At 35.6% G+C, this 12,773-nt stretch overlaps 1 protein-coding gene across 1 annotated transcript; it reads left to right on the top strand.

Moving 5' to 3' along the window:
- Nucleotides 1-1,113: 1,113 nt before the first annotated feature.
- On the top strand, nt 1,114-10,059 carry LOC136804880 (alpha-catulin-like). Its single transcript, XM_067061391.1, has 10 exons — nt 1,114-1,614; nt 4,680-4,830; nt 5,794-6,002; nt 6,922-7,041; nt 7,336-7,425; nt 7,691-7,855; nt 8,319-8,525; nt 9,070-9,144; nt 9,707-9,865; nt 10,051-10,059. The coding sequence occupies exons 1-10, from the start codon at nt 1,537-1,539 to the stop codon at nt 10,057-10,059; spliced, it is 1,263 nt and encodes a 420-aa protein (XP_066917492.1). The 5' UTR covers nt 1,114-1,536.
- The last annotated feature ends 2,714 nt before the right edge of the window (nt 10,060-12,773 follow it).

Genomic DNA, 12,773 nt, shown 5'->3' with positions numbered 1-12,773 from the left:
GTTCCAGATCAGAAATGCAAGAAAACAACGAACTATCTTTCTTACGAGAAGGTCCGCGGAGAAAGAGCCCCTGCAAGGCTGTAAATTTTCATTCCCACTGGAAGATACTCCCGATACTATGATTTTTAAATTCCCCAGTGTATTTTTGAACTCCAACAGAGGAATTCTTTTCACCCGAAATGGTTTACAAATTCACCGAGTCTTCGCAGTGAGACAGGATGTGCGTATGAAAGGGGTGCATGTCAGTAGCGTGGTGGGTCGAAAAAAATTCGGACAAACTGGGGAGGCAATTTTAGAAGATTTTGATTTTGGTGCCCCCTATGAAAAGCAAATATCGTTTTAAAATTACGCGAGCAAAGGGAGCACGAAAATTTGGGGGGGTTTTCTATAGAATTCTTATTCTCGTTGGGATTTTGATTGAAAATTTTATCCCCACTGTGAGAAAAAGCTTCACCGGGGCTGTGAGGCAGGGGTTGAATCTATTTAGCTTCAAGCTATAATAGAAACTCCTCTCTGCAGAAGCTTGCAGAAGCAGCCATTCCATTGGTAATAGGGAGCAATTGTGAAAGGTTGGACACCGAATTATCAACAAATGTTTTAGATTGAATCCTAACTGCTGTGAGATACAAGTTATAGTTATCCCTTAATTAAAAAACTATTCTAATATGTGTAGTATAAATCTATAATAGAGTGTGTGGTTACTTTCTCAAAGATTGCTTTATCAACAAAATTAGTCTCTATGATGGAGAGCTCAGCCAGTCTTATCAATCATTAATCCAGGGAATTACTAGCTAGACAATGTAATGGAGAGAGCCTCAGCCATACACAAAAGAATGAGAAAGATTTTTTTTGATCAAAATTCAAATCAAATGATGACTGCTGACTTAATTTTGTCAATCATTCTATGTTTATAATTCATATTAGATATATCTCACTATCTTTTCTATATATTATATACATACATACATACTTTTTCTTATATACTATACGCTGTGTTTATCATTTTAAGATTCCTGTTGCATGCATTGCAAGCATTTCTATTTTGTTCAATTCCTTTTTACTTTTCTCTCTTCTCAAAGCAATTTACTTGTCATAATTTTCTATTCTTATTTATGTTGCTGTCAATATTTTTTATCATCACCATTGCAGAGAGATTATAAGAAAAATGTATACGCATAAGACGAAAAGCGAGAGCTATGCAGAGTCGGCTGATAACGAACTGTGTTATCATCACTACTAATTTTAATTGATGTAAGGACGGTTATTAACACATATGCGACTTTTTAAAAGTTTATCAATGGAATGAAAGAAGCTTGAAAGATCTTACTGTAGTTTATGAAACAGACTTGTTAAAAAAAATTGTATGGGGAATGCAGCTTAATTGACTTGTTTTGTTTGTTTGAGAACGATACGGTGGCAAGCTACAGTAATTTTATTTGGAAAATTTACTTTGGATTTTTGGTTAATTTGACCAGCCTTTGAAAGAGTTTGAATTTATTTTGGTTTGTTTTAAAACCTACTGTAATCATCACCAAAATGACGCAATGGAATATACAAGACATTGAAATCCGAACGCGATCTGTGGAGAAGGTTTTAGTCCCACTTATAGCACAGGTAAACAAACATCACAAAATCAAACGTTCACTATCAGTCTGTTTGTTTTCAGCTTTTTTACAAGAATTTGTTTGTACTATATCCCTTAATGTCTAATGTGGGTTTGATTTTGTTTTCATGGTAAACATTGGTGGCTTTGATATAGTTTCTTTGAAGTTTGACCTCTCTCTTGTGTCTGGGGGGGATTTAATGATCAATCTTATACCTTAAGTAGATAAATTTTCACGTGAACTTTTTTTCGCGAATGGAGGATCTTAAATTTTCACAAGGACAAACTTTCACGAATCAGCCACTTTTTCCCATAGTACTTTTCATTTTCCAAGGCGTTCTGACAAAATTTCGCGAAATAATTAACAGAAGATAGCATCGTTTATTACGTTCCTAACAAACCCAATTTGCGAATTTTCTCAGAAGACATGATGGAATCGGCAAGGGCCGCCAAGCGCCTTATGCCTTGGTCAACCTGCAACATTCTATTGTTCTTAAACAATAACTTCATTGTTTAAGAATTTTTGCATATTTTGGGGATATTTTGACGCTATTAGAACCTCTAAACTCAATTACCTTCTGACGTAAGAGTTTATGTGTATATTTTCGATGATAAATTTAAGGTTAATATTTTTCAATATCTGCTTTTATGTATGATTAAAACAGTTTTTTTCTGTGACAAACATAACACATTGACTGGCCTTTTTTTCTGATTAAAAACCTCATTAGTTCTATATTAATTCATTTAGATTTTTCCATTAAGGAAAGGTACTTAATTAAAGTTTATTTCCTGAATAAGAAAACGAATGCTAATTTAGAGTAAGGTTATTCATAGGATGTTTCTTTATTATTTACGGAAAGTGTAAACTATAAGATTGACAGCCACGAGGTTGATGACTTTTCTTTGGTTGGGGTGTCAGAGAAACTGACTATATACCCTTTCATAGTCTAAAACGAGTTTTATCCAACGACGAACAAATGCGAAGATGGGAGTTTGTTTTTCGGCGGTTACTGTTGTCATACTGTTGCGGCTGTTGCTTTATTCTACAATCATTTTTTCCAGGGCTTTAATATTTTTTGAGGATAGTATCGTACACCCCTGTCTCACTCCGAACAAGTGTTAGATTTCTACCTCTCTACTGAGAATACAGTGACAAAGGAAAATTATTCTTTTTAAAAGAAACATGTTTATAAGAAAAAGAGGCTAATAAGATTTCATGATTGAAACAAATCTAAAACTCAGATTTTACAAATAGCAAAGGACAATTCTTAACTTCAAGCATATATATTGTATAGTATATTGAGAACTAAAAAATCAAAACTGAAAATCTTGAAAATATAAGAAAAAAAACAAAGTAAGCCCAAATCTACCAGTTCTAATAAAAGAAGAAACACTAAAAAACAGCATGATACAAGATTTTTACCGGGTTTGGCTCTATCCCTGATCGGCCTTAGGCACATTCTTTGGGAAAGTCTTTGTTTCAATATTGATATTTCTATGTTATAATGTTATAATTGTTGGCAAAAATGAAATGATATCGCAAATCGATTAATCTTAGACTTTGACAGGATTACCTTTTTAAATGGATCTTTTTGTCTGATCTTATCAAGAAGTTTTTTCTTCCCCTTTTGATGTCTGTCTGTAGCAGAAAATATTGCAACATCGACTTTTTGATCAGAGGGCTCCTGGAAATGCCTATTTGACCAAAATTCACGATTTGAAAGAACCAGTACTGCTATGATTTGATTTCTCTCATTTTTTCAACAAATTACTGCGTTATTTTGTTCGTCTTTGGTATTTTTAATTTCATTGTTCTCAATTCTTTTGGATTCATACAACCCTGTCTCACAAGCCCGGGGATAAAAAATTATACCGTAAGCCCAATGGGGACAGAAATTCTATTGTTCCAAGCTTAACAAATTCAGTGGGGATGGTTTTGAAATTTAATTTTCAGCTTTGAATTTTGAATGGGGAATAAATTAAAGTCAATTTCCCAGTTGGTTTAAAACTGTAGTGTATTTTTACCACGGGGACGAAATTTCGACCAAATTTTGTGGGGTCTGTGACACAGGGGTGTATTTCTCTTTTATGACATTGAACTCGTAAAAGTATTAGATATATATAGAGAAATCTGACTGAGGTATCAAAATCAAGTAAACTTTCACAAAGCTATTAGCCCTCTTTGAAGTGGTCATCAGCTAAAACTGACCCTTATATTTTCTATTTTTTAAATGTTTTTAGTAATCTTGTAATCTTTTTTAACATTGCATTGCTAAATGTTGAATAAATGTTATGAGTTCTCACATACTTACCCGGCCGCTGTTTATACTTCACAAATTGTCAAAAAGATTCCGAAATTCTTGATGTCACATTTTCAAATTGTCTTTTGATGCAAGTTGTTAGTATTCCATAATCTTCCTCGGACTTCTTTGGGTCAATATGACAGAAAACTATCCCCTTGTACCCTTACCTTTGCAGAGCCGGTGGAGCAACCGTTAAAGTGGGGAGGCTGAAGGCTTAAAATGAGATGAAATTCCCTTGAAACTTGAGAAAAAAATCTCATTAGCTCAAAAATGGGGAGGAAGTCTCCCTAGTCTCCCCGCTTCCACCGGATCTGCTTTGTAAAAATCGAAGATCCTCGGTGAGAAAGATGTTCTATGTTCATCGGAAGAGTTTCCCATTGAGCTCCAATCAATAAGTTTGGAAATCAAATACAAGCGAACATCTCTGTAGTTTCCATTGGAATTCTAATTCCCCTGTTTTATCATCGGTTACTTAAATATTCCAGTTGAGTTCTTTGAGAATCTTAATTTCCCTTAATTTCCTCAATACACCTTTTCGACCGTAGCCACCAATTGCCGCGCGTGTATGTTTTTGTCCGTTTTGCCACCTTAAAACCGTCCCAGTCTTTTTTCGCACCTATAGACAATAGAAAAAGGTGTAAAAAAAGGATCGAGTTTTGAGTGGTAAAACAGACAAAAAAATGCCCGCGCGTCAATTGGCGACTACAATCGAAAAGGTTCCACAAGGTCGTTGAGAGAGGGATGTTAAATTGTGTCCTTGTTATTTGTTATAGGTTGGTGTTCTCGTAAATCAAGGCAATAATGAGAACTACAGAGACAACGTATCAGAGAAAGTCAAAACTGCTCTTCCTAACTTGGAATTATCGATCTTCAAATTTACAAGCATTGGTCATGAGATGGGAAATGCTAACGACAACATAAGAGGTAATAGAGTCTATCCTTGTCTTACAAGATATCAATAGTCGCAAAAACGTCCATATTTTTATAGAAAGTATTATGTATGGCACTTTATTTCAAAAGATTTTTACTATGAGGCTTAAGGATTAAATTCAAGCATGTTTTGTAAAACTTTGCATCTGACAAGGTCCATTTTATTCGATCCACACGGTACGTCACTGTTGATTGTAAATTTAGTTCGCCCTTATAAACACTCGAACAGGTCACGGTTTGATTATCATTAGGTCCTTGTGTGCTATATTCTAAGACAAATCACTATCTAAAAAAAGCTAAAGAAACAGTTTCTCAAACGGGTTTTTTTTTACCGATGAAAGTTTACAGTCTGTAGTGGTTGACAATCTTCGGTTTAATTCAACACTTGCCGCCACTATTTTTCGCCAAACGGTTGTTAAACTCCGCGCACATATATTTTCCGCTTTTACTATCCCTTTATTCAACGGACGATAGTATCGTCTATTGTTAACCGGTTACTTTTTCGAAGCGGGCTACATGACTTTTTGCGCAATGCAATTGGTTCTTTTCGCATGACGACGGGCCTACATTGTCCAGAGTTGCCCGTCGTTAGGAAAATTTATTGTGACGTCACTTTTTCAAAGGAAAATGAACAATGCGTTGACATCATTTCTCTCATTTTTTATTTCTGACGTCAGAAATTATAGCAATTTTTTATCTCTTTTCGCTTGTTTTTTCTGCTTTATTTCGCAATTTTTCCTGAATAAAGCACTCAAAATCAATCGAAGCTGAAGGAAACGGTTAACAAATACAATAATGACCGGTTTTTTTCGGGCTGTACTGAAAATATTGCCCTCGGTCAACGCAACAACCTCGCAAGCTCGGTCGTTACTTGACCTCGGGCAATATTTCTCAGTACAGCCCTCACTAACCGGTCATTATTGTATTATTATTATCTTCTATTTCATACTTTCACAGACGACATGGTTAAATCGTGCGATGCTACCAATAAAGCATGTAATACCATCGTCTCTATGCTGAACACAGATGAAAATAACAACGCAACAGAACCAACCAATGAGAAGACATTATCAGACGCAGCAAAGATTCTTTTATCGGCAATCACCAAGATTCTGATACTGGCTGATCGAACGGCCATATTAAAGCTGGTCAAATCTGCAGCTAAGGTTTGTGAGAGTGATTAAATGTGGAATAATAAGAACTGGAAGATTCGTATGTTATGCTATGCAAATATCAAAAGAACTCTTGCTAGTCATCAAACATCTTTGTTTAAAAGAAGAAGAATGTGCATTTTTCTTAATTCTGCTGATAATATCGAGGGGTAAATCACTTGAAAAAAGGTGTACGATACTTTTTGACTTTTTGAATTTTCATTTGACTTTTTGACTTTTTTTTACTTTTATTTGACTTTTTGACTTTTTTTTGACTTTTTTCAAACTTTCATTTTGACTTTTTCCAACATAAACGCCCACCGCCTTTGGGCGCCCACCATTTTCCGCCCAAATCTGTCCAAAAACGCCAACCGCACATAAATTTAACTCCACCCATCCGCCCATTCAAGAAACTTTTTGACTTTTTCAAGACTTTTTTTTTGACTTTTATTTGACTTTTTGACTTTTTTCTAAGAATTTTTGACTTTTTCTTTGACTTTTTGACTTTATTTTTGACTTTTTGACTTTTTCTTTGACTTTTTGACTTTTTTTTTTGACTTTTTTTTTTACTTTTTGTAGAGGTGTACGATAATTTTTCGAGTGATTTACCCCTCGGATAATATAGTCGAACGTGCGCAACGCACTGGGCTCAAATTATTCATAGGCCCGATTTTAGCAAAAAGAACAGCAAAAGATTAGTACCCAGGCCTTGAAATCCAAAACTTTTGAAAAATTAAAAAAAAAAAACCCGGATATTCACCCGTGGAACATGTGTGCCAAATTTCAGCCGAATCCGACCATTCTTGAAGTCTCCAGGTTGCCCACATTGTCAGATTCTAGCTCAACGGAAGTTTAGAAAAAAGCAGTTTGATATTCTCACTAAATCCTACTTAAAAGCTAGTGAATTAGTGAATTAAATGTCTCATTACTTCAGGTGAACGCGCGTTTAGAAGAATTAGAAAGTGTGACGAATTTCACGGAATTCGTCAACGCGTTCAGTCAATTTGGTGGTGATATGGTTGAACTGGCCTATGTCTCTGGTGAACGACAAAATGTAAGTATTTTCAAACTTAAACCTCTGTCCTGGAGCACTCAGATGGAATTGTTATTCCACCATAAGGCTCTATTTTTCGTAGGCTATCTTATTTCAATAGAAGAAGAACTCTACGTGCATCCTCATTTAGATGCATGGATTGAAATACTTCACTGCTTGGGGAGCAGTTGCTCGCAGAGGTTCCTGGGAGCTATTATACCTCGGTAATGAGCCTCGTTAGTAGGATGAACAAGCATTGCTTATTAAAATACTATAGAACAACTGTTAATGTATAAAATGTTTTTCTCATTATAGGATTTGCGTGACGAATTACAAAGGGCAGAAGTTTGTGCAGCGAGAGCCATTCTTGAGAAATCAACCATGATGTTACTCACAACTTGCAAGGTACATTTCAATCCCTTATCTTTTCATTTTCTTTGCAAATTTTTTCCCTTAACTTGAAAATATTTTTATATTTAATATATTAATATATTCAGTATCTTAAATTTCCTGGTAACCAAAAGATTATGTCAGCTGCTCAGGCAACCTTTCAAATGATTTTATAAAGTTCACAATTTTTTTCAAATTTTTACGGAAGAAAATATCACATATATACGACATTAGGCTATTGGAGCCGCATTATTAAAAATCTGATAAATTATTTTTAAAGACTTGTTTACGTCATCCCGATTCACCGTTAGCGAAAGGCATACGTGGTGCTGTCTTCCAAAGCATGCGAGACGCAATGACGACGTTGAAAGCTGTTATCGAAAACAATGAATGTCCTGGGAAAGCTTTCTGTTGTGGAATTTCACTGGATTTGAATAATACAAAGGTATTGGTCAATGCTTGTTAAGAAAGTTCTATGAATGAATCTATGACTGCTTACTGTCAACTTTATTGCAAAGGCGCACAGTGATTTTGAATGTCGTCCAGGAGGTCATGTTGCAAGTGAATGACCTTCATCCTGGCTAACCAATGCCATGCGAGGGGAATTGGGTAGGCAAAAACTTAGGAAACCTTTTGGGGAGCTGTGCTAGGTGTCGATTTCACAATACACCGTGGATGGTGTAAGTGCGCAGGTCTTGCTCCCTAGTGGTTCATGCCAGATTAACGCAATTGATCCAAAAAATGATTGTCAGTATCGAATGCTGGTAGTCAATATAAACAATAGTGAAGACAGTCCTAACGAGACGACTCCTAGACCACTCAATGGCCGGCTATCTTCTGTAAAAGAGAAGCCACTTATTACCACATTACAACTGTATATTTGAATTCTTTTCTCTCGTAACCCACAGGAAGGTATAGAAGATTTATTGAAAACCCCCAAAGATTACCAGAAGATGGAAAATCTAATAGACATGGTGGACAATATCAATATCGACATGGAAGATCTTATTAACAAAGAAAATATTGAAGATTCGAGAAAATCATTAATAAAAGCTTTGATCATGCAATCGAAAGGTCTTCATAAAAACCTGTTGGAATTTGTGGAAGATGACCAGGTAGGAAATAGACGTTTCTGGTTCTGACTAGAAGGTTGCGGATTTGACCATTTAGTTTAGAGCCCTTAAGGGGGCTAGAGATGAATCTTTAACGGTTTAACCTTTCTCGAGCAAGAAAAAGTGAACCCTTAAGATTTGCGCCGCATCTAGAATAAAGAATTGAATCTAGCCTTTTTTCACATTTTTCGAAATCGGGCGATAAATTTTACTTTCAATCCAGCGTTTGTGTGAAAACACGCGGGACACGTCCTTCTTGGATGGTAAATGAGTAGCTTCATTTCCGATCTAAGACTTTCGGACATAGGACTTTTTGGGTTTTGAAATCAACGGGTCTGATCCATGTCTAAGTAAGGGTAGGTGTGCACTCCACATTCGATACTCGTTATGTAGCGTTGCATATGCAAATTCAGGATAGGCGGCCCCACATCAAGGCTCTACCAAAGTCTCTTTTAGGAGCACAAAAGAAAACTCGAGAAAAATGTAAAATTCTATACCAACAGTTTCAAGAAAATATAATTTCTTGTTTTTTTCCTATAAACCAAAGGTGAAAGAAGACGAAGAGAACATATATAAAACGTTGAGAGAACTTTTCGATATTTGCGATGAAATGCTGGAAGAGGTAAGAGAAGTAAATCAAATGAGTCGAAATAGTTTTTATGGTATCACACTTTGAACTGCAGTATAAAAACAAATGCAAAATGAATACTCTTGCATTAGTTACACTTTTATCCCTTTTGTACGTCCTGCATGCGACCGTAGTGCAGTGGTAGAGCATCCGAAATGGTTTGCAAGGTTGTGGGTTCAACCCCCAGCCGGGTCATACCAAAGATTCTCAAAATGGTACTTGATGCCTCTCTGCTTGATGCTCAGCAATTAAGAGAAGGATCAAGGGTAAGTGGAGCAATCCAGAGAGAAAGAGTGACGCCCTCCCCTACCTTCGGGTAGTTAGCTATCGAAAGAGGAGCCTTCAGGTCGCCTCCGACTGCGGTCGCAGACTTACTACTACGTCCTGCATAAATTCCTCCCGTTCCAGTACTTGTTCTCGAGTCTAGAGAATGTGATTTGGTCAAACAATCGTCGTTTTTTGTTCTTCTTTTTGTTTTCGTTAGAATTCTTAAAAGGAAAACTAAAAAAAAACCTTTTTTTAAATTTTAATATAGAAATGTATCTTATTTTTTCAGTCCAGCAAAGCGAGTGCAGAGCAAGTATTTCATCTGGTAGAAACATGTGAATATAAAGAAGTTTTAGCACGTCTGAAAGAATCGGCGCTCTCTGGTGAACTTGATAAAGTCGAAGAAACTGCAGAACGATTGGAAAGTGTGCTTAGTGAAATTTTACAGGTATGGTGATGAGTTAATCATAATATGCAACTAATCTGAACCGCCCAATTGAATACAATTCTTTTGACTGCCTGGGCTTTTATCAATAGCCTTTTAAATAATTTCTTCAAACATGAAAAACAGATTGGAAATCCCTTATTTTCAAATAAAAACAATGCTTCTACCTATTTTACTTCTTTTTATAGTCCATCTAAGCAATACTCCATCTAAGCAATAGTTCAAAATAAGTAGAACTTCAATATAAACTACAATCGGGCTACTGAATCGCTCCACCAAGCTCATCACCAAGCCCTATTGGCTCAGGCGACGCCAAGTCCGCATGCGATTTTAGGGGAATAGGGAGCTGGCATCTAGATTATATCTGAAAATCGCATAGACAGTTCTGATGAGACAGCTAACTATTTTTCAATCACATTTACCTTATAGATTACCCGGCTGACAAAAGCGACGAGCAATATAGATGCTTGTATAATCACAGCAACACGACTAGAAGAAAATTTGATCAATCTAATGCCGCAGGTATTTCCATTACTCTTAGCCATCCCTGTACTGTGACTCCTTACCAACCTCATCCGAAAATCCCCTTGACACTACCCTCCCTAGTAAAAAGATATTACTTGATCACTGAGCCAGGGGTTTTAAGTTATGTCATTACCAAATAAACACCTTGGCAAGGATTTACTTTGTTTTATTTCTAAAAGATTTCTTACAGTGACCTTATAAACCTTTTCGACAGTAGAATGATTATTTTGAGCAAAAAAAAATTGAACGTCCTTTCTCTAATCCATTCGATATATTTAACACCCCTGTGTCACAGACCCGCTGAGGCCCCAGGCCTACTGGAAAATTTGGCAATAATTTTGTCCTCGGTGGGAAAATGCCCTAGAATTTCAGCCCCATTGAGAAATTGACTTTGATTTCATCCCCATTCAAAATTCAATGCTTAAAAATTGCAGTCCAAAACAATCCCCATTGGATTTTTTAATCTTGGAGAAATATAATTTTTATCCCCACTGTGGGAAAAGGTTTCACCGGGACTGTGAGACAGGGGTGTTATTTATTTAGTCAACCTCTTTTCCATGTGTATGTACCATGCTTATCGAGGTTGGAGAATTGTGACATTCACGTCATTTTGGTTATCGATTTTCTTCCAGGCCATTGATGCAGGAAAAATGCTATCAGCACATCCAACAAGTAAAATTACTCAGGAAAATTTTGAAGTCTTTATTGATGTATGGGATACGCAGGTGGACGAGTTACTTACATTACTGAGGAATATCACCGAAGGCCACACAGAGAGTAAGTCGGAACAATTTCAAAACACTCTTCCTTCAATTAGCTGAGTCTATTTGTTTTGCTTAGTTCTTTGCATTTGCGGTTACCATTTGTATTCTAACCAATGTTTTAGCAATCGACAATTTTCCACAAATTATTCTTATGATTGTATCAACTTTCAACTTTTGTGATTTTGCAAACCCCATAGAAGGCCTTACATAGACCACTGTCTTTTGTAGCACTATCTAGCGCGTTTATACTTACTGCATGCTTTAATGATCTTTCCAGATAATGAATGGCTTACAATATATATACCAATGGCATCCAAAATAAATTCATAATATCTACTTGTTGTTTGTTGATGTAAAATTGCACGAGTATGTATAAATATGCACTGTCTTATAATATGTTGCACACACTATTTTTATTAAATTTATGCATGCCTGCCCAATTTTTAGCTAGTTTATAATAAGTCCTTTTAAAAGTCCATTCGTTTTAAATAGTCACCAATTTTTGTTTTGCTTGTCAATTGATTCCATAACCAATGCTTTAACCGCAAAGATTTAACAAAATATATACCGTTGAAAAGATAATTCAGAGCACTCATGTAATATTTGAGAAATGGAGTGATGAGAAAAATGAGCGAATAGAAGTTTCATTTTATACTGATGTAAGATTTACCAACATTTTCTTCTAGAAATGAATTATATGGGATGTTTACACCATTAAAGTGAATTGCAACCCCTGATTAACCGTTTAAGTGCCACGGTCATTTTTTAAAGAAAATCGCTAGTTCAAACTTTAAAGGCTTATATCTCCGGATCTAGAAGAAGTTAGAAGCTCGTTTTTTTTGTCAAACTTTTGCATTTTTTTTTACTTTTTGGCTTAAAATCTCGCTGGAAAGACCCACTTTTGATTTTTTTTTACTTGACCATGAAGTTCAATCCAATTCCTACGAGTCAGATTTCTAACTCAAACTGGGCATTACAGGCCCTCCTTCGCCCTCCTTCATAGCCCATGTCTGATATACACGACATTGTCACTTAAAAGGGTTAAGAGTAACTTGTTGAGACAATTAAGACTGTATAAGGCTGATACTCATAATAATTTTGAATCGAACTTTCGTTTCAGGTTGACTTTTTTGCAACTCGCAATGACTGACGGTAAATGGTGTTTGATGTAAATGTATTTTTACCATTATTTGAAAACTACAAAAGTTCTTTGTAAAATAGATAGGAAAGTCAAAAAAGTTGAAAAAATATTAGACTAGGTATCATTAGGAAAACTTGGAATCCATTTATGAAAACTTGGAATCAATTTGTTTTACTGAAAAGTGGACTAACTAAATGAAATCTAGTTATGCAGCCACCAAAGCATATAAGTGTGAAGACGTCCCAAATCATATCTTTGTGCCTTTTTTAACCTCCAAGTTAGGCTATTAAGAGTACATCTTAGTTGCATTTCCTTAGTTTTCAACTTTTTTAGAATTTTTTTTGGAAACACACTGTAAATATTGCAATTTTTGAGCATTAAATTTCACTAGTATTTCTTTTACTTAAAGGAATTGAATTTTAAAAGTACTGCACCTCTGTACGAAATTTCAAAATATGGCGTCTTTTTCAACAAAAGTTTA

This window comes from Clytia hemisphaerica, unplaced genomic scaffold (genome assembly GCF_902728285.1).
Source record: "Clytia hemisphaerica strain Z4C2 unplaced genomic scaffold, Clytia hemisphaerica genome assembly, whole genome shotgun sequence".
Lineage (NCBI taxonomy): Eukaryota > Metazoa > Cnidaria > Hydrozoa > Leptothecata > Clytiidae > Clytia > Clytia hemisphaerica.
The sequence above is the reverse complement of the archived record's forward strand: the minus strand, read 5'-3'. Positions and strand labels throughout refer to the sequence as shown.